The sequence below is a fragment of the Bufo gargarizans genome, chromosome 11, assembly GCF_014858855.1.
Source record: "Bufo gargarizans isolate SCDJY-AF-19 chromosome 11, ASM1485885v1, whole genome shotgun sequence".
Taxonomy (NCBI): Eukaryota; Metazoa; Chordata; class Amphibia; order Anura; family Bufonidae; genus Bufo; species Bufo gargarizans.
The window spans coordinates 32156446-32178992 of NC_058090.1; the positions used below are offsets into that span (position 1 = coordinate 32156446).

Sequence of the window (22547 nt, forward strand, 5' to 3'; positions counted from 1 at the left end):
GGTCACAGGCACAGCGGACGGAAGTCCTGCTTTGGCCTAACAACTGTGACTAATGGTGGATTTACACTGCCAGCTTGTTGGGCAGATTATTGGGAATGAATGTCACTATGAGCACTCGTGTGCTGCCGATCACCTGATGAATGAGCAAGATGTTCATTCATTGGGTGAAATCATCTTTCATGCAGCACATTAAAGGGTTTGGCCCATCTCGCTCTTTGGCGTTATATCGCTAGGATATGCCACCAATGTCAGAATAGGGGCAGGTTCTACCTTTGGGACACACATCTATCTCTAAAACGGGGCCCCCAAAGCAAAGGAGAACACACCATGCAGGCGCGGCATGCTCTCCATTCACTTCTAACTTCTAAAGTTTGGAAATAGTAGAAATTTCGTCACTCCCAAGTGAATGGGGGACGCACATGCTTGGTGCCCCCTTGTTCACTTTGGTGGCCTTGTTCTGCAGATAAATGCAGAGGTGTGGCCTACACCTATCAGACACTGGTGGCATATCCTAGCAACATGCCACCAATGTGCGAGAGAGGGCAAAGCCCTTTAAATCATCATTCCTGGTCAGCAGATTGTGCTGTGTGAACAGGGGTCTGGTTGCCTATAAACAATGAATCTGTATGAGGACCAGCGATTGCAGTATAGAGGGGATCACAGCACGTGAATGCTGCTATTACCTCCGCTGATGAGCAGGCAGCTCCTTCCTGATAATAGCCTGCTCACTCGGCAAGTGTCAATGCGCCATAAGACCGCATTCCGCGCCGAATACCACAAGGAATTCCCCCCATTGTTGTTATGAGGAAATGTCATTTATTTGGCTATGGAGGATTTCCACGTAGATTTCCAAACCAAGTCAAGAAGGGACATTTGGACATTTTTGGTACACTCTTTGGTAGCCCCATTAAATGGGCAGCCAGATCCCCAAAATGCATCATAAAACTGTGTATCTGCCACGTGAACCTACCCTAAAGTTGTTATTCTCCATTCTTTCTACTGAAGCTCTGCTTGTTCAGGCTGGCTGCTGTATAGCAGCGCTAGCCCACCACTAACTCACTAAAACCCTCTTTACACTCAGATTTAGCAGTCGATTGTCGGAAAGGAAGCATTCCTTCCCGGAAAACGCTTGCTCACTAGTGAAGGAGACCCCACATTTACATGCAATGATCTCCTCTACAGTACGGGGAGGAGCGATCGCAGAATCATTGTTTGCTGGCAGCAGAGTGATGTTCAGACGGCACGATCTGCTGCCGGCAAACGATTTTGGTGACCGCACAAACGATCATATTACCTGATGAATTAGTGTTTCACTCGTTCATTGGGTAATTGGCAGCACCTTTACACTGGCAGATTACCGCTAACAAGTGTTCGTACGAAGGCTTGATAGCGATTACCTGGCCGATGCTCGTCCAATGTAAAGGGGCCTTGAGTCAGTGCAAGGAAAGCTTTCCATTAGAGCAAGGAGAGAATGATTAGAAACTCCAAGCAACTAAACCACCAGTGAGAAAAATGATAGATATGTCACTTATCCCAGACCATGACTGATAGCAGGCTCGGATTTAATGTGATTTAAGAGAAAATGTTCAATTTTAATTAAGTTCTTTTATAACAGGGAAGAGGGTTCATCCTGTTGGGCAGACCTAGCACTAGGCAACGAGTAGGAGATTGACGCCACTAACATTGTTACTGGATCACATTAGAAAAGTAACGTTCAGACGTAAATCGTAGTAACATGATCACAATGGAGGCCACAAAGAAGAGGAGCACTAACCTCATACTGTGCGATGAACTCCTCCGGGGTTACCCTCTGTCCCAGCAGGCTCAGTGCTTTTGTTATATAGGTTTCCAGGGTGGTCTTTGATCTCTCAAAGTTCTTCTTTATGTCTTCTTTGGATAAACTTTGTTCTGGGGGGTGCAGGACCAAACTCATTCTAGAGACGAGGTCCTACAATAGTGGGATTAGTGATGCGATGGTCACAATTTATTGACATTGAGTTTGCAAAAAAACATCACATTCACCTGTAGGTATTACAAACTAAATGACACCCACCAAGTTGCTGCATAGGATAGGTCATCAATATCAACCACTGACACCCACGCTGATCAGCTGTTTGAAGAGGCTGCTGTGGTCCGCTGAGTACTGCAGCCTCATCCTAGGCCAGTGATGTCTCGCTCATCAGCCACAGGGCCTAGGCGAAGCTCAGTCCCATTCATGTGAATGGACTGCAATACCATATACGGGGCCGTCCATTGTATAGCAGCAGTGCTTGGTATTGCAGTCCATTCACTTGAATGGGACTGATCCTTGCCTAGGCCACACTCACCGGCTGCCACATCTCCCTCAAATAGCTGATTTGCAGGGTTGCTGGGTGTTGGACACCCTACCGATCTGATATCGATGACCTATCCGGAGGAAAGGTCATCGATAGGAAACACTTGAGTTGTCTCATCATGAAGTCCCATGAACCTAGCCTGGCGATCACCTCACCACTGAAGGTCTGATTCTGAAACCCCAGGGAACAGATGATTTTTGCCAGGCGAAGTTACAATTAGTTATACATTTGACTTGCACTATCCAGAATAGGGAAAATGTACTTGTGGAAATATATAACTATAGTATTATTGCATTCCAGCCATTCATATGGTTGAGGTGGATGGGCCGAGTACACCAGAACAAGACCGAGCTGTTCAAAGCTGATAAAGGGGGTCTTGGGGGGGGGGTATGGGTGACCAACTGCTGTTGTATCTATATGACCTCATAGGTTATATAGAAAGACATTGGGGGAGATTTTCTAAGACTGGCGTTTGTAATGGAAGTATTGATATAGTTGGCAACAACATGAGGTGCAGCAAAATTATTAAGTGGTTTACGCTTCTCAATAATTTTGGTGCATATTGGCAGGTCTGTGCACCAGCTCCTTTTAGGCATTAGTTAAGCCAGAAAACTAGTGGAAGGAATAGTAAATGTGTCAGGCTGCCCCTTCTCGCCCAGGCTTTGACCACTTTTAACAAAGGTGGCAAGTGTGGCAGAGGAGCAAAAAGTTGCAAAAATTTGAGCAAAGCGGTACATGCATTAAAAAAAATTGCAACTATTTGACACCACATTTCAGGTGCAAGGGGCTTGATAAATCTTCCCCACTGTTTATTGAGACAACCCCTAATGCTTTCATTAGGAAAAAAAAAAAAGAGTCTTTTTTTCCTGAAAGCAGCTCCCCTCTTGTCTATGGGCTGTGTGTAGTACTGCTACTCTTAGTCTCTGCCCCATAGACTGATTCAGTCTCCAAAATTGTTGGCTTGGATATGTCTGATAGATGCGGGTTCAACCTGTAGGACCTGCTCTTATCTCCAGAACGCGACTCTGAATTGAAGGGAGAGCAAGTTGCGCATGCGTGGCCACCCTTCATTCACCACTCCACCCTTCATTCACCACTACGGTGAAGTGGTGGAGGGGTGACAGTGCATGCGCTGCATGCTCTCCATTCACTGCTATGGTATTTCCAAAAATAGCCAAGTGCACTCACTTAGCTATTTTCGTAAGTTCAATAGCAGTGACTGTAAGGACACTGCGCACGTGTGGTGTGCTCTCCGTTCACTTTGCATCCCCGTTCTCAGCAAAGGAGTGGGTGCCACAAGCGAGATCCGCACCTATCTGACATTTATGGCATATTCTAGCGATATGACGTAAATTTCCTAGATGGAAATATCCCTTTCACAAATATGGATGAAAGGTGGGCAACAAAATATGGAACAAAAACAGAACAAATTAAAAGAGTTGTGTTACTAAACTCTTTTACCCCGCTACAATCTCCTAAGAGCATTAACCTTGTCATCTGATGTAATTTTACATTATATCCTCACAACTGTGCATTATAAACCATGATAAATGTATATTGCTGTAATTTCCATGTTCACCAGCAGGTGGAAGCAATGTTCTGGTAAGGACTTAGGTTCAGTTTAGTACATCTAGGCTGAAATGGTTCATTCCAACTTAGCTCCCCCTCTATGAGCAGAGTGGGCTGTGCCCATATCCTGCAGCATGGGGAGAGAAGGAAGTTAGTGTCAGTGTGCCAGCCACCCCTGTTGGCGAAGGCTGTGTGTTAGTCTTCAGGAGTCCCCCTGCATAGGGAACCAAGCCAGGATCTTGTCTCGGCTGAGACATTGATCCCATCCCCAGCCTGAGCCCTGCATCCTCGACTGGATGAAGCAAGCAGACAACTCCAGTTCAAGGAAGAAAGCATACCCTGAGAAGACAACTGTGAGTGAAGTCCAGAGACCCAGGAGAAGCCATATTCCTCCTCAGCTAGTCAGTCCCCATACAGCAGAAGATAGAAAGTGCAGAAGCCAAATTCCTGCCACAGTATAGAGCTACAAAGCAGATGTCCTTTCCTGCCAGAAAAGAACGTCAGAGCAGAAGATAAATTCCTGCCAACCATTGCCAATACCTGCTGGGACCAAAGACTAAAGCTGTATTTTGCTTGGATGAAAGTTACCCTCAGTAAAGAAAAGGTTAAAATTTTACCAAAGGTCTGGACATCAATTTCTGCTGCAAATTCCTCTATTACTCCTACTATCACTACACTCAATTTAGTGCAAGTGAGCCATTACCACTACCGTACAGAGACATTACACCACTGCTATTCCTAACCTAGGACGTGAGTTACAACACCTTAAAGGGCACTGTGACAGTACCCTGCGCACGCTGCAATTGGCACACAAACAAAACTACAGACTATCACCTACACCTGACCCAGCCATCGCATTAAAGTGGCGTCAGTATACCTGTGTCCAGCTCATTGCACATATTTTATACATAGGTGTGAATGGGCCCCATGGACGGACTGGGGCTGAATGACATATCTACCTGAACTCGCTCACGGCTTCTGACAACATTGTGCCTCCATCTGTCTAAGTCAAAGCGCTGTAAATCCTTCTGACCGTAGAGAAGTTGTGTCAGTGCTTGCACCATCACTTCCGCCTTCTCTAGCTGCTCCTGGCAAGAAACCCCATCTTGACAGAAATCCTGAGGAGACAATACCAGCATTGTGTAAGAAGAACATGGAAAAATATTTTCTGGATGATTAATCACACGCTAATCATGGCTGACACCACAAGTAATGCATGTAACAGCTGAGAGCCTTAAAGGGGCATCATCTACTCAACATGTATAAAGTAAGGGAAGCACTAGGAACCCTCTACTATCCATACTAGCTCCTGTGCACCAGTGATAGATGAAGAAGATGCCGATTTTGCATTGCTTGACTAGTGACTGGCACTTTTTATTGACTGCATTGATGTTCTGGGTTCAAATCCTGATGGTGGCAACTACATATAAAGTATATTTCTGTTGGTTTGTATATAGAGATGCTTGGAGGTGTATAAATTTAAATGTGCCTGTTTTCCATCCACAGGCTACATTTAGGTGCACCTCCAAGTCCTGGGCCATATCAACCAGTCTTGAGTGGGACTCGCAGACTCCTCTCTCCTCCCATTGCTAGAATGGCTACATGCTGGAGGTAACTGGTGAGTTGGCTATGAGTCGGACCTTACGCTCCTGTAATTCGCCCACTGGCCCCTGGTATTGCCCATACTGGTAAGGTAGGTGAGTGTTAGGTCCCGAGCTACTTGAGAAACCTTGGCGCGGTGCTCGGGCTCAGACATGTCCTCCAAGCAGGATATATTGGCTAATCTCTCAATTTTAACATCAGTATGAGGGTTAGTAAGACCGCAGAGTGCACCTGTCTTTGCAAATGTTATTATATTGTTATATTGGTTATCACATCCACATAATCTTATGTAGGATGTCTATTGTGGTACTTGTGGTCCGCTGCGGGCATCCTCCACTGTATGCATTTTTGCTGGGGATAGCCATTAGCAACGCGCCACAATTGCAGGATTTGCTCCCCTGTATACACATGCACAACTATGGGTTTGAGCACCTCCTGCCCATTTAACACCACGCCATTTTTTCTGTTGGTTTGTACATATAAAGTATCGTCACAGGTAACGTCTAATCAGGTGCATTAAAAAAAACACAGCTTCCTCCACGGGCACCTAAATCTATAGTCATTCCATGGTTTAAGGTCAGCAAAGTAAGGAGGGCACAATCCAGCAATGCTAATTGACATAGAAGAGAGGGGATCCCACAGCACAGGTTAGACAAGGCCCAGCATTGCGGTACCAGGTTTTGCCAACCGGGAAAAAAAAGAGCCCAGTATATGTTCCCTCATTCAATGCCCTTTCCATGACTCTTGGGCCATTGCTCCACTCTCTTGTTTCCCCCTTTAACAAAGAGCTAACCTGGGCAGGATTCCTTATCTCTAAGGGCCCCATTGGAACCACACGCTCTGCCTCTGTATGATAGGGAAACTACCGTAATTCTGCTCTATAGTAGCAAAGTGAATGCATTAGAGGGGGTTTTCCAGGAGCAGAATATCAATGGACCATCCTCTGGATACGAGACTGGTAGAGGGTGGACTCTCAGCACCGCCGCCTATCAGTCGTTGTGTGTGCACTGCGGCCCATTCATGTTTTGCATCAACAAGTTCATAAATTCAATGCCAATGGGACCAAGCTGCACTGCTGCTACTAAGAAGGCGGCCTGGACGTAGAAGGACCCATGTCAACATTGAGGAGGCTGCAGAGTTCACATGAGCGCTTTGTCTCCTTTAAATCGCTGAGCGCCAGGGGTCCGAGATTCAGTCTTCCACCGATTCAGATTTTGATGCCCTGTCCTAAGAATAAGCCATCAAATTTCTAAACTCAGAAAAGCCTGTTACTATGAGAACCCTGTTGTCTACCTACCTGGACCTTCTAAAACTTGCATCATTTGCCAGCATTATATTACCTGAATCTCTACTCTTGAAGGCTCCTGTGTGTTCTCCTTTTCATCAAGGTCACTCAAAAACTGCTCGGCCTTCCCAGACCAGTTGTCTGCAGCCTCGATAACTTTCTCCCCTGCTTCAAGGTGGCCGAGGACTTCGGAGTACATTTCTGCTGTTCTGGCATCTTCCCCGCTCTTCTGTGAGATGACAATATTGGAAGAGTAATATTAGTTTATTATTTTCTCAGCTGTATTTCTATTCAATAAGCCATTTTTAAATCAAGGATGCCTCTTCTACTATTATTATATCAACCAATATGACTGCCATCATCCATAATTGACAGCCACCACTAGAGGGAGCTCACAGTTCAATGCACAAACAGTAGGATAAGCTCCCCCTAGTGCCAGCCATCATGCCAGCATGTAATTTTTTTAAATTTTTGCATGAGTCGCTCCACTTTAAATACAGGAGGAAGTGAGTTCTCACTCTTAGATTATCTCCTATATATACACATCCATAATTGACTATAATAAATTATAAGAGAGGATAGATTTTTTTAACCTGTAAACTCTGAATATACAGACTGGGGGAACGAGCAGAAATATCTGATTGAGCCTTGGAAACATTTTCTGTAGAGTCATCGCCCAGATTCTCTTTAGCAGTGGTGCCATTCCTGACCTCCTTCTTTTCCTTATACTGCCTAACCTGAAGGGAAAAAATAGACGGAGAAAAAGGATATTACAAATCATTCATTTATAGTACCGTATACCTAACGCCTATACCGCAGTACCTCTGATATAGAGATATACGAAACATGTATATAACAGGCTAGTTCTACTATCTACTCACTTGGATGAATCAACCTTCACAGCCATACTAAATTTGATTTAGGGCCTATTTTTTTTTGTGGCCCGTATGCGGAACCATTCACTTTAATGGGTCCACAAAAAAAACTGAAATAATTCAGTGTGCATTCCATTTCCGTATGTCTGCATGGCAGTTTCGAAAAAGTGATAGAACGTGTCCTATTGTTGTCCGTTTTGCAAACAAGGATAGGCATTGTTAAAAAAACAATGTAATACGGATGTCACACGGACTTTTGTCACACATCCATATTCTTTGTGGATCGGTGTTTTGCGGACATTAGTGTACATAAGCCCTTAATGTGAATGGGAGCAGTGCTAAAGACTGGCTCCATCTACTGCACAGCGGATGCAGCTATACAATTCTGGTGCCGAAGCTACCTGGAAACAGCTGATGGGCAGGGGTGCAAGGTGTTGGACCCCGCCAAACAGATATTGATTGCTTATACTTAGGATAAGCATGTCTCTAGCATGCCCTTATGCAGATGGGCACCACTGGACATTATGACATTATGTAGTACAAGAACTCATCTTATGAGGCCAGAGGAGTCCAGGAGATGAGTCAGGCACATTTGGGGGCATGTGCAGTTAAACAATGTCTACTGCCCTTAGCTTCATTGTGCAATGTGCATGAACATTAAGGCAAAATATCTGGTTGTGAAATGGGGCATCTTTAGAAGGAAAAGCCCAGCTATATAAGGAGAGGATGATGGTTTAGTGGCCCCAAACCTAGCGACAGCTTCCATTTAAAGGGGTTCTCTGATTTCATAATGATTTTTTTATGTGCTCAGAGTATCTCAAAAACACTGCATAACGTTGTTGTATATACCCGTTTCATGTCAGCACTTTCCTTCCCCTGTTCTCAGCATCACCGCATTCTGGCAGGATGTTTACATGGAGAACTTCCTGTTTGTATCTGTTTCCTGCTGGGTTTTCTAACCAAACCCAGAATGTTTTGCTCTGTAATGTTTTTGGCCTAGCCAACGTGGAGAGGAGAGGTGAAGGGGGTGTGATTACTGCAGAGAAAACAGTGCAGCAGGCATAGTAAGCCCTGAGAAACATCACAAAGCAAAGCATGCTGGGATTGATTCGAAAACCCAGCAGGAAGCTGATAGAAACAGGAAGTCCTGCATGTAAACATCCTGCCAGGATGCAATGATGCTGACACCAGAGGACGGAAAGTTACGGTATGTTGAAGAGCTCTTATGAGCAATAAACAGTACAGCTGGCAAGTAAGGCTGCTGCTATGTCAGATTTATTTGTTGGCTGGTGAGAGGGATCTCAGTTAAAAGAAATATTGATGCCCAGTCAATCAGATCATCTCTTAAAACACCTAAATTGGTTTGAACAAGGACAGGTTCATCAGAAGAATATCCATTTATTACATTAATACCTATTAGTAAACTAAAATAACACTAATTATAATAGTATAAGTAACAATAATAGCAGCACCATCCCGCTCTCAGGTTTTCATGCTTATTCAGCTTTTTATAAACCTACATATCTGGTCCATCGACTGTTCAATGTCTTCAGCCTGTGATCTATCTTGGAGGCGGTTTTCTCATATGTCCTCTCCACCAGGAAGTCACTGTCCCTGTTTAAAGACTTGTGCACAGATTTCCATTTGGAAAGAATCTCCATAGGAACCTGGATTTGTATGGGGAAAACATTACATCAGTAAGTATCAGTGTTTGCACAGCAGATATCACGCTTATTACATACTGTAACTGGAGGAGAATGGTGGGAAGTAGACGTCTGACCTCACCCATGATATAAGCGTATAACTATAGAACCCGACAGAGCAGTCTTCCTACTGTACATTCTTGTGGCCGAGTTCACATTGTGTGTCAATACCTTGGTACAGACAACTGGCTATGATCCATGTGAGGGGTCATAAATACATTTCTGAGCTTAAAGGGAATGTATCAACTACATATTTTTGACTAATTAAAACCAAATGGATATTTTTTATTTCTAGTTTGCTAATATTTCCTTCTTTTAAATTCTATGATTATGGGGGGGAATCTTGCTTGAGCTGTGGTTAACAGCATTCAGAGTTATGCTCTACAGGAACCACCATAGGAACCTGCAGTCTGGGGATAACTCATTTGCTTCTATGGGAAAATGTTGTGGGCATGCTCTGTTACCTGGGCAGAGGCCATTGTACACGGAGGGAGTAGATAAGCTGTGAGCTGTGACCATCAGCTATCGTGAATGGTGGATGCTGTATTAACTATATAGAGGTGTTATCTGCCATTGTGATCCTGTCTGTGATGATGATGAAATGAATGCTGAAAAGTGTTGCTTCGTTATAGGGTTCAGGGTGAAAACCAAGATTTCTGGATATTTTTTTTAATACAGATCAGACACGAAATTAAAAGAACTTGTCAAGAAAAATTCTGAAAAACTTGATTTAAGCAACAGATAATTTCCTAATGAAACATTCCCTTTCAGCCAGGTGTATTATTAGGCCAGAACTGTGCCATATGATTAATATCATCCAAAGACAGAACATAATGACATCAGTACAGCTGATCCTAGAGCACCATGTTATGTTTACACAGAATTTAGGAAAAATTATGAGAACTGCTACTGTTCAGGACTAAAATAAATTTAAAAAAATACATGGATACAAATACTCCATTGGTAAAAATTGCCTACTAAGTATGAGACAACTATCCCAGAAGACAGACTCATACAGGAAAAGCTGCTGATCACTCTATGTGAGCGGAGTAATCAGGACTCTCAGGCTTTCTCTATGAGTGGGCGGGGAATGCAGGACTCTCAGGCTCTCTATGAGTGGGCGGGGAATGCAGGACTCTCAGGCTCTCTATGAGTGGGCGGGGAATGCAGGACTCTCAGGCTCTCTATGAGTGGGCGAGGAATGCAGGACTCTCAGGCTCTCTATGAGTGGGCGAGGAATGCAGGACTCTCAGGCTTTCTCTATGGGTGGGCGGGGAATGCAGGACTCTCAGGCTCTCTATGAGTGGGCGGGAATGCAGGACTCTCAGGCTTTCTCTATGGGTGGGCGGGGAATGCATGACTCTCAGGCTTTCTCTATGGGTGGGCGGGGAATGCATGACTCTCAGGCTTTCTCTATGAGTGGGCGGGGAATGCAGGACTCTCAGGCTCTCTATGAGTGGGCGGGGAATGCAGGACTCTCAGGCTCTCTCTATGGGTGGGCGGGGAATGCATGACTCTCAGGCTTTCTCTACGAGTGAATGGAGGAATCAGGACTCTCAGGCTTTTTCTATGATGGGCGGGGAATGCAGGACTCTCAGGCTTTTTTATATGATGGGCGGGGAATGCAGGACTCTCAGGCTTTCTCTATGAGTGGGCGGGGAATGCAGGACTCTCAGGCTTTCTCTATGAGTGGGTGGGGAATGCAGGACTCTCAGGCTTTTTCTATGATAGGCGGGGAATGCAGGACTCTCAGGCTTTCTCTATGGGTAGGCGGGGAATGCATGACTCTCAGTCTTTCTCTACGAGTGAATGGAGGAATCAGGACTGTCAGGCTTTCTCTATGAGTGGGCGGAGGAATCAGGACTCTCAGGCTTTCTCTATGACTGTATGGAGGAATCAGGACTCTCAGGCTTTCTCTGAGTGGGTGGAGGAATCAGGACTCTCAGGCTTTTTCTATGATGGGTGGGGAATGCAGGACTCTCAGGCTTTCTCTATGAGTGGGCGGGGAATGCAGGACTCTCAGGCTTTCTCTATGAGTGGGTGGGGAATGCAGGACTCTCAGGCTTTCTCTATGGGTAGGCAGGGCATGCAGGACTCTCAGTCTTTCTCTATGGAGTGGGCGGAGGAATCAGGACTCTTAGGCTTTCTCTATGGAGTGGACGGAGGAATCAGGACTCTTAGGCTTTCCTCTATGACAGGGCAGAGGAAGCAAGACTCACACTTTTCTATATGAGTGGACAGGATAACAGGACTTTTAGGTTTTCTTTGTGATTGGGAGGGGAAAATCAGACTTTCCATCAGGGCAACAGGACTCTCATGCTTTCTCTGTGCATGGTCTGGGGATGCAAGACTCACCGGCTTTCTCTATGAATGGTTGGGGAACATGACTCTCAGTCTGTCTCTAGGAGTCCTGGCAGCACTTAAACCTGTTTTTAACCCAAAAATGTCAAATCAAACCATATAATCTCTGAAAACCATATCTACCAAGCTAAGCATTTTCTTCTCTGTCCTACGCTGCCCTCAGATAGGAGACCCTACAGAGCCCTCTTACCATGATATGTTCAGATGACTGAATCATACTTACATTGGATGGTGTGATCCTCTGCTGTTCATCCAGCCAAGCTGTGATCAAGTTCATGTTATTCTCAAAGTGAGTCCAGCTGGTTAGTACTTGCTCCAGGGTAGATTCTGCGTCGTGGGCCGATGACACAAATCTCTTATACTTTAGTTCTATGACTTCATATTGTTTTGATATTTCAGGGTCACCCGCTAGGAGCAGAAGGAACAGGACATGATCTACTGTGACCACTACTCCTCCACACCAAGATGATGTTGTATGCTGCTAGGATAACCCCATGTGTCCTTGTAATACGTCTATTATTCACTGAGACAAGGCGGGTCGCTCAGACGACACCTTTAAGGATGCACTAAGCGGTCAGAAAGGCTACTTTCACACCAGCACTTTTGCTGGAACCATCATGGATCAGGAAAAACGCGTCCATCCCGATAATACAACCGTTTACATCCATTATGAACGGATCCGGTTGTATTATCTTTAACATTGCAATGACGGATCCATCATGAACACCCCTTAAAGTCAATGGCGGACGGATCCGTTTTCTATTGTGTCAGAGAAAACACATCCATCCCCATTGACTTACATTGAGAGTCAGGCCGGATTTGTCTTGCTCCGCACCACATCACTGACAGAAAAACGCAACTTGCAACGTTATTCTGTCTGCGATGGGGATGCAACCGAACGGAATGCATTCTGGCGCACTCCGTTCAGTTTTGTCCCCATTGACAATGAATGGGGACAAAACGGAATCGTTTTCCCCCGCTATTGAGATCCTATGACAGATCTCAATAGCGGAAAGGGAAAGCGCAGATGTGAAAGTTGTTTAACCTACAATTGAGTGAGCCTACAGCCACCACTAGGGGGAGCTTACCGCATAGACATATAAAAGCTCTTATGGGCATATTTACCAAAGAATGGTGTTTCAGGCCTCATAAATTTTGCCTAACTTATGCCAACAGACTTATTACTAAACAAGTCTGTTGGCATAAGTTGAGCCAAATTTATTAACAGGATCATGTCTTTTAAAAAATGTGTCCCATCTTGGGCTGCCTGTGTGCTAGAAAACTGAAATCTATGGCCGCTATGGACTGAAGTAGATTTCAGCTATAAAATGTGCCCATATTCAGAGGTAAATTGCGATAAATGTGTCGTGTCCCACACCCTACTGCTAGGTGTGCCCAAATTTACAAAAACGCGCTGTGAGTGGTGGAAAATCTCAAAAATATCTATTCATGGAGTTCCCCTAGTACAAATCTGTAAGAATATATCATTTACTTACAATAGTCGTCTGTGGTCAGCAGCAGAGTATGAAGTTCTCTGAATTTCTCAAACGCTGTCTCCAGACGGACCATGGACTGTTTGCCCTCAACAAATTCCTAGCAGGAGAGAAATAGAGGCGTCAAGGACATCATACGGCGGATGGAGAGGCTCCAGGGAACATGGAATTCACCCGTTATCAAAACCCGTCATTTACATTCACATGGTATCCTCGGCAGGCTTCTGCAGGACAGAACTGTTGTGAAACTACAGCTCTCATCATGCACTGACAGCCATAGGTCAGTGCACTGTAGTTTTGCAGCAGATGGAAAGCCACAGGTTTGGGAATGTTGGGGTCATTTACGCCAGTCTTTTATTCCCTTTTTGCATTGGCTTTGCTGGCCAGAGGTGAGCCTAGTTTATGAAGAGGAGTGTGCCTCGTCATATATTAGGCCCACCTTCAGCAGTCCGTGGGCCTGGCGGAATAACTAGATTAGCCCCTACATGGTGTACTTTGTTTTTCAACATTTATGGCTGTTTTCCTGGCGTAAATGTTGGTAAATTTGTCGGGTTGAAGTCCGAGCCCTGGCCCTAGCACGCCCCTGCCGCATCCTCAACACTCATATGTGTCGAACACAGTGCAATAATGCCCAAGTGACAAAATATAGTTAGACAGGTAATCAAAAAGTTGCAAAAAGGAGGTTGTGTAAAAATGTTCGTAAATGACCCCCATTGATTAAGATTAAACCCGTTCTCCTACATCATGGAGACTGAATATGGTCTAAACAACAGTCACCATAAATATGATATAATGTTCTACAGCTGCTGAGGAGGGTGTCACAATGTTCTACGGCAGGTGAGGAATGCATTATGATGTTCTGCAGCAGCTGGGGCACTGTACTGTATAAGCTGCTGAATGCAGCTGCTAAGGAACCTTTTTTTTTTAAAGAGAGACAGAGGGAGCACTTACAGTCAGGTCCAAAAATATTGGGACATCGACACAATTCTAACATTGTTGGCTCTATACACCACCACAGTGGATTTGAAATGAAACTAACAAGATGTGCTTTAACTGCAGACTGACAGCTTTAATTTGAGGGAATTTAAATCCAAATCAGGTGAACGGTGTAGGAATTACAACACTTTGCATATGTGCCTCCCGCTTGTTATGGGACCAAAAGTAATGGGACATAATAATCATCATAAATCAAACTTTCACTTTTTGATACTTGGTTGCAAATCCTTTGCAGTCAATTACAGCCTGAAGTCTGGAACGCATAGACATCACCAGACGCTGGGTTTCATCCCTGGTGATGCTCTGCCCGGCCTCTACTGCAACTGTCTTCAGTTCCTGCTTGTTCTTGGGGCATTTTCCCTTCAGTTTTGTCTTCAGCAAGTGAAATCCATGCTCAATCGGATTCAGGTCAGGTGATTGACTTGGCCATTGCATAACATTCCACTTCTTTCCCTTTAAAAACTCTTTGGTTGCTTTTGCAGTATGCTTTGGGTCATTGTCCATCTGCACTGTGAAGCGCCGTCCAATGAGTTCTGAAGCATTTGGCTGAATATGAGCAGATAATATTGCCCGAAACACTTCAGAATTCATCCTTCTGCTTTTGTCAGCAGTCACATCATTAATAAATACAAGAGAACCAGTGCCATTGGCAGCCATACATGCCCACGCCATGACATTACCACCACCATGCTTCACTGATGAGGTGGTATGCTTAGGATCATGAGCAGTTCCTTTCCTTCGCCATACTCTTCTCTTCCCATCACTCTGGTACAAGTAGATCTTGGTCTCATCTGTCCATAGGATGTTGTTCCAGAACTGTGAAGGCTTTCTTAGATGTCGTTTGGCAAACTCTAATCTGGCCTTCCTGTTTTTGAGGCTCACCAATGGTTTACATCTTGTGGTGAACCCTCTGTATTCACTCTGGTGAAGTCTTCTCTTGATTGTTGACTTTGACACACATACACCTACCTCCTGGAGAGTGTTCTTGATCTGGCCAACTGTTGTGAAGGGTTTCTTCACCAGGGAAAGAATTCTTCGGTCATCCACCACAGTTGTTTTCCGTGGTCTTCTGGGTCTTTTGGTGTTGCCGAGCTCAACGGTGCGTTTCTTCTTTTTAAGAATGTTCCAAACAGTTGTTTTGGCCATGTCTAATGTTTTTGCTATCTCTCTGATGGGTTTGTTGTGTTTTTTCAGCCGAATGATGGCTTGCTTCACTGATAGTGACAGCTCTTTGGATCTCATCTTGAGAGTTGACAGCAACAGATTCCAAATGCAAATAGCAGACTGGAAATTACCTCTGGACCTTTTATCTGCTCATTGTAATTGGGATAATGAGGTAATAGCACACACCTGGCCATGGAACAGCTGAGAAGCCAATTGTCCCAATACTTTTGGTCCCTTAACAAGTGGGAGGCACATATACAAACTGTTGTAATTCCTACACCGTTCACCGGATTTGGATGTAAATACCCTCAAATTAAAGCTGACAGTCTGCAGGTAAAGCACATCTTGTTTGTTTCATTTTAAATCCATTGTGGTCGTGTATAGAGCCAAAAATGTTAGAATTGTGTCCATGTCCCAATATTTATGGACCTGGCTGTACATGTCAGTCTAATAGTACTTTACCCATAGGAAGGAAATAACTGCAGAAGTGACATGTGACAGACCGCCTCTGCAAGAAGAGATAAGCAGCTGCAGTGTAGCGCTGCTGATCGCCGTAAGACCGCCAGGTTCTGACATCAAAATGTTTATACCATGGAAATGTGCATTTTAAGATATTATCTGTAAGCTATATTTTCTCACTCTACTATTGCATTAAGATGAAATCAAGGTTAAATTTCACGATCTACAGAGTGGGGTTGTATTGGTCATAGGTATTGGCATACTCCCTTCACCTAGTCTTCAGGTGGATAAATATATATTTATTACTCTTATCGGACATTATGGAAGGGAATGTCCTTGCAGTCTGGTGGCCGGGTGTGCAGAACATATATCCTGCAGGCGCAGACTATATCACCTACAGTCAATATTTGAACATCACTTCCGGAATGTAATTCTATTGCCATGTATAGTATGTGCTGTAGTAAAATAAAGGCGCTCCACAATATGATCCTATCAGCTAACTGAGAACTCCCATCATATAGATATATGGCACTTCCGCAGGATATTCCATAAATTCCTGACAGGTGAGTGTCCTACTCCTGGGGCTCCCATCTAACATTTTTTTCAGCCCATTTTTCAACTCCCATAGAGATTCCATGGGAAACGTGCCTGAAGGGAACCTAGAGTATGCAGCGTTTTGACAAGTGCTCCCAAATGCCTAAAAACGCACAAACGTAATGCAAGAAACGGCAATCTCTGTCTGTAGAGATTTCTGTAATTCACTATAGACTTTAAAGTAACACCTGGATGCATAAAAAAAACTGTGAAAAATACATAGGGAATATTTATCAACCCTCTACATGCCAGAAAGCTGGCATCAAAAAGTTGCAAGACTTGGTGCAAAATGTTGGGGTTTACAAAACAGGGCGTTGTGGGGAGGAGTGCAATGTGGGGGTGGCCATCATAATCTATGACAGGAAACTGGTTTCGATTATATGAGAATTCCACACCAGCATCCATTACTGGTGTAGATCTCCATCTTGGCGCACGGAACCGCACAGATGCAGCACAATTATTAGGACGCATGCACCTCGGCATCATTGTAGCACCATCTAGTGCCAGGGGGAAGAGATTAAGATGTAATAAATGTCCCGTCCCGTCCCCCCCCATGTGTAAAACCAGCCTAACTGTGACTCAGCCACAACATTTGTGAAACCCTTTAGCGGACAATACCCATTAGATAGCTGTCACTTGGCTGAGCCATCTCACCTAACCTGCCCATACCAAACACAATAATAGAAGCCATAGGTTTCAATGGGGTTCTGTCCATTTAATCCAATTAATCAAGTATTCTGGTGAAAACATTAACTTTGTATTAATGGACTTTCGGAAGTGACAGATTGAAATGATCGATATCACGGATGACCCGGGTTTTTTCCCATTCTTCACCCTAGTGATGTCATGGTTATAATTCCAAAGACATCAGTGATAGAAACACCTGCTTCCATTGAAACATATGTGTTGACAACGGAAAAAACTAAGATATTGGGCCAAATCCAGTTAATGGGTACATAGAAAAAAATTAAGGGGATGCAACTCTAAATCAGCACTGCTACCCCCCTTTATTCGCCTCAAACTGACCATAAAATGATGGAATAGCCCAGCAATATGTCATCACTTTATACAATGGAAAAACCATTTGCATCAATAGTTTAATAATTTGTCATTCTTTCCATGTTGAGGCAAAGATGACTAATAGGTGTAAATGTATAGGTCATCAATATAACACCCAGCACCCCACTGATCAGCTGTTTATTGGGGTGCTGGGTGTATACAGTATACGTATACACATATAGGGGGTCATTTATTAAGACCAGTGCTTTAGACAATGGTCTTAATACCCTCTAAATAGCTTAGGCACATCCACCGCCGGCCTAAATCTACGCCAGCTCCATTGCTGGTGTACATTTAGATCATTTTCTAAAACAGGCGTAGAAACTGACAGGCGTCCCCCTTTTTTTAGAACTGGCGTATGTGACGTGGATGGGGAAGAATTTGCAGATTTGACCGCAAATACCCTTTGAGACCGAATCTGTGACAGATATACACCAAAAATTGACACATATCCACCCATAAATGACCCCCATAGTTTCCTGCACTGCGGCTGACCTAAACAACTGATCGGCAGGGGTGCTGATCAGTTGTAGACCTATCCTGAGGATAGGCCATAAGTTATTTGTAGCCCAGACAACGCCTTTAATTCTGTTCCATTATTGGGGTTCCTTGGGTCACCATGAGGATCCACCCTTCATCTACACAGACATGTCCACTTTTGATTGTATTACTATCACGGTACATGCCTTACATATGATCAATAATGTGTAATAAGTGACTTGTGAATTGACCTGTGACATATACACCCTAACAGGTGGTGACTGGCTTCAGTGGGGTAGTTCACACGATATGGTGGCTGTATCTTAAGAGGATGTCTGTATTATTGGTGTCATGAATCCTCTGGACCAGGGATGGTCAACCTGCGGCCCTCCAGCTTTTGTAAAACTACAACTCCCACCATGCACTGCTGCAGGCTGATAGCTGTAGGCTGTCCAGGCATGTTGGGAGTTGTAGTTTTGCAACAGCTGGAGGGCCGCAGGTTGGGCATCCCTACTCTGGACTAGTGATGAGCGGCAGGTGCCATATTCGATTTCGACGAAATTCGCGAATATTCGATAGAATATTCGTTTTATATTCGTCGAAATCGAATATTCGTCATTATTCTTGTTATCGCGATTAATATGCGATTTAAATAATCGAATTTCGATTTTAACTTAAAGGCTACTCTCCTATTGAAATCGCAATTCGATTTTTTCAAGTTATAATAATCGAATTTCGATTTTAACTTAGCACTGCTATATGCCATATTAGGCTAACTAATATGGCATATAGCAGTGCTAAGTTAAAATCGAAATTCGATTATTATAACTTGAAAAAATCGAATTGCGATTTCAACGTAATTCTCAAATCCGACAGTACATTCTAGTATATGGAGTCGTTCCCATGGTGATGGGGACGCTCCATAAGCATGGAATATGGCTTCAATGGCTTGGTAGAATTAGCGAATTGACGAATATATTCGTTATATTCCACAAAACGAATATAACGAATGTATTCGTCATATTCCACAAAACGAAGATAACGAAGTATTCTGCATCTTCATTTTAGCTACCTATTCATCAATTTCGCTAATTCTAGCAATGATATAGGAAAGTTGACTATAGAGACAGCTAAGTATAATTCGCTATGCGATTATATGACTGCTTTTTTTTATAAATAGTATAATTATAATAATTATCAGGTATTATAATTATTCTATTTATTAAAAAAAAAAAGCAGTAATATAATCGCATAGCGAATTAAACTTAGCTGTCTCTATAGTCAACTTTCCTATATCATTGCTAGAATTAGCGAAATTGATGAATAGGTAGCTAAAATGAAGATGCAGAATACTTCATTATCTTTGTTTTGTGGAATATAACGAATATATTCGTCAATTCGCTAATTCTACCAAGCCATTGAAGCCATATTCCATGCTTATGGAGCGTCCCCATCACCATGGGAACGACTCCATATACTAGAATGTACTGTCGGATTTGAGAATTACGTTGAAATCGCAATTCGATTTTTTCAAGTTATAATAATCGAATTTCGATTTTAACTTAGCACTGCTATATGCCATATTAGTTAGCCTAATATGGCATATAGCAGTGCTAAGTTAAAATCGAAATTCGATTATTATAACTTGAAAAAATCGAATTGCGATTTCAACGTAATTCTCAAATCCGACAGTACATTCTAGTATATGGAGATGTTCCCATGGTGATGGGGACGCTCCATGAGCATGGAAGTCGGCAGAAGCGGCAACGGGCACTGACTGGAGCAGCCAGGAAGCCAGGAATCCAAAGGACAGGTAAGAACAACTTTAGGGAAGTGGGAAAGAAAAAAATATAACAATAAAAAAAAACAAAAAAAAAACGAATATTCGAAATATCGAATTTATATCACTATATTCGAAATATTCGCGAATTAGCGAAGTGCCGATATTCGCGAAAAAAATTCGATATTCGAATATTCGCGCTCAACACTACTCTGGACATTCAACCAAAGCAATGATCCTTCTGAAGCCTTCAGCAAAAGCCAACCAAGAGAGCGCTACTTTATAATGAGTACTCGATGATAATGCTCCATGATAGCGTCAAAGTGTTTGTACCAAAAGTCTCTGTGCCTCCTTTAATGTACATTTGACACCAAGCAATTGTACAATCAACCTCAGGATGGTGAGATAAAGACTCCTCACGACTAACCTTGTAATCTGCCAGTAGGACCTCCACAGACTCTTGAGACTTGTACTTCCCTTTCCAAGACTTTAGCTTAGGTCTCCCTTCCTCCAAAAGAGCAAGAACATAGTGTCCGGCACAGCGGTAATCCACAAGAACACTGAAGTGTGCCGCTAATATCTTCTCCAACCTTAAATATAATGACATAGAATTTTATAAGAGGGTCTTATCCTTTGATTACAGGGGTCCTCCAGGAAGACTAGGAGGGCTTTTCAATATAATATTTGTTAAAGAACGCCCTCTCTCCATACTGTGCCCAGTGAATTGAGTTCCGCTGAATTCACTTTTTTCCATGTACCATACATGAACTTTTTGGATGTGTATATGCCCTTAGGGCCCATCATACACAGCACAACATTACTCAGCCGAAATCACGGATTCCAGCAAGATCAGCTGACTATGAGGAAGTTGAGAAGAAGAACCACCTCATGGACCTGGAGATATGTGAGATAATGTAGTAATCATAAGGGAAAATATTTTCTGGTTTTCTAGTGACTAGTTCCTTTGAGGACACTATAGTCCGTGTCTTCCCATCATGGAATGGCTTATTTTATGCACCATACAAAAGAGGAGACTGCCTACACAGGTGCCCATCCACAGTTAATGACTGCCAACCACCTATGTAACATGCACAAGGGTGTCCTACACCCTCCTCCTGATGGCAGATGGCAGGGAAAAGAAGGATCGGCTGCAAACACATGCCGAACCTGATGTGTCTGAGGGAGTCAGGAGAAACAGCTGTCGGGGATGCCCATTGTACCGGCAGCTTCTCTGCCCCTTAAAGAAATGGCCGAAAATTAATTTGAGAGAAGACTTGGAATTGCCTCTACAATTAAGCAGACTTGTCATGCTTGGACGTCTTCATACAGAACAATGAAAAATATATATTGTTGAAGGAAGAAACCTTATGATTTCTCCTTGGCTCAATCATGGATGGTCACACTGTATGTTCACTTAGAACTACGTATTTCCTACAGATGTTAAAGGGGTTATCCAGGACTAGATATTTTAACAGACCTCTTCAGAGTGGCTGGACCCGCAGTATGGTTCATATTTATCTGCTCTCTGCCTGTTGGATTTAAGCTGCATCGCTCCACAGCTGCCATGGCAGGCCGTGGGTCTCTGGGAATCAAAATCCTGTCCAATTTCTGGCCGCAGCGGTGTACTGTCACCAGTGACCTACCACATAGCTGCAGTGGTGACATGACATCCGTCAACAGGGTGTTGATTCCTAAAAGACCAGGGACCTGACGAGGTGGCTATTGAGCTATGCAGATGGAATCCAGTGGTGGAGACCAGGTAAGTATGAACCCCACTGCGAGTCCAGCTACTCTGAAGAGGTCTGCTAAAAGAGTTCAGTCTTGGATAAACCCTTAAATCTGTCCTACACGACAATAACCACAATCTATAAGCTATGCAAGACGCAGAAGACAAACAGGCGTAATAACATAAAGCATTAATCCTACCGGGTTTTCATCTCTTCCATCTTATCAGCTGGCACAATTATGACTCCGCTATCATCTACATTCTTGAAAGATCTGAGACTCTCTATGTAATTTTTCGCATCAACCATTAAAGCCTGAGGGTAAAGGAGCATTTGTAAGGGATAATAAAATTATAGGCTTTTACTATTTCAACCCCAGCCAGCTGTACCTGTGGAAAAATCCATACTCACCTGTTCCCCACCACTCGTTCCAGCTCCCTTCAATGGTCTTCCAGTCCCTGTCTGTAAACATCAGTAGAGAATCATGTTCGTGCTGCAGCCAATGGCTGGCTTCAGCGGTGACGTGTCCCCAAGCGGTAGGTGACCCATCAGTGACAGGACACATTATTGCTGAGGCCAGTCATTAGCTGCAGGGGCGATCATGACTCCGTCCATCTGGAAGCTTACAGACAGGAACCGGAAGACCAGTAAAGGGAGTCAGGGATCTGGAAGGGAGTGGTGTGGAGCGGGTAAGTATGGATTCAAGTTGAAATTTAACTATGTAAAAAAAACTGCAAAAACCCTTTATATAATAAACATATAATGCAATTTACATTTACTCAAATGGCCTAAGCCAGTATTTTCAGACAGTAACAGTGAGGGAGTTATAGCTGGAGAACATAGGTTGCTGTGATTACAGTATGTCCTACTCCAACTTGTCCCTTCTTACAGTAGGAAGTACAGCTCTGGAGCACAAACCTGTCCACAGTTTAGGGACAATTTCACTATGGTGAATTTTATAACCAATTTGGCCGATTTGACCTGTATTTCTGGTAATTGGTGGGATTCTGCACACAAGAAAGGGAATTGCATTGACTGTCCTCCATGATCACATCTTGTTTTGCTCT

General features: G+C 43.6%; 1 protein-coding gene across 1 annotated transcript in view; it reads right to left on the bottom strand.

The window, feature by feature from the left end:
• The window catches only part of SYNE2 (spectrin repeat containing nuclear envelope protein 2), a 279407-nt gene that overhangs the window by 195657 nt on the left and 61203 nt on the right, over positions 1–22547 (bottom strand). The window contains 9 exon segments of the mRNA XM_044271524.1: positions 1775–1948; positions 4865–5023; positions 6848–7021; positions 7386–7529; positions 9188–9334; positions 11955–12139; positions 13228–13324; positions 20184–20346; positions 21683–21795. Coding sequence (XP_044127459.1) covers positions 1775–1948; positions 4865–5023; positions 6848–7021; positions 7386–7529; positions 9188–9334; positions 11955–12139; positions 13228–13324; positions 20184–20346; positions 21683–21795 — 1356 coding nt within the window.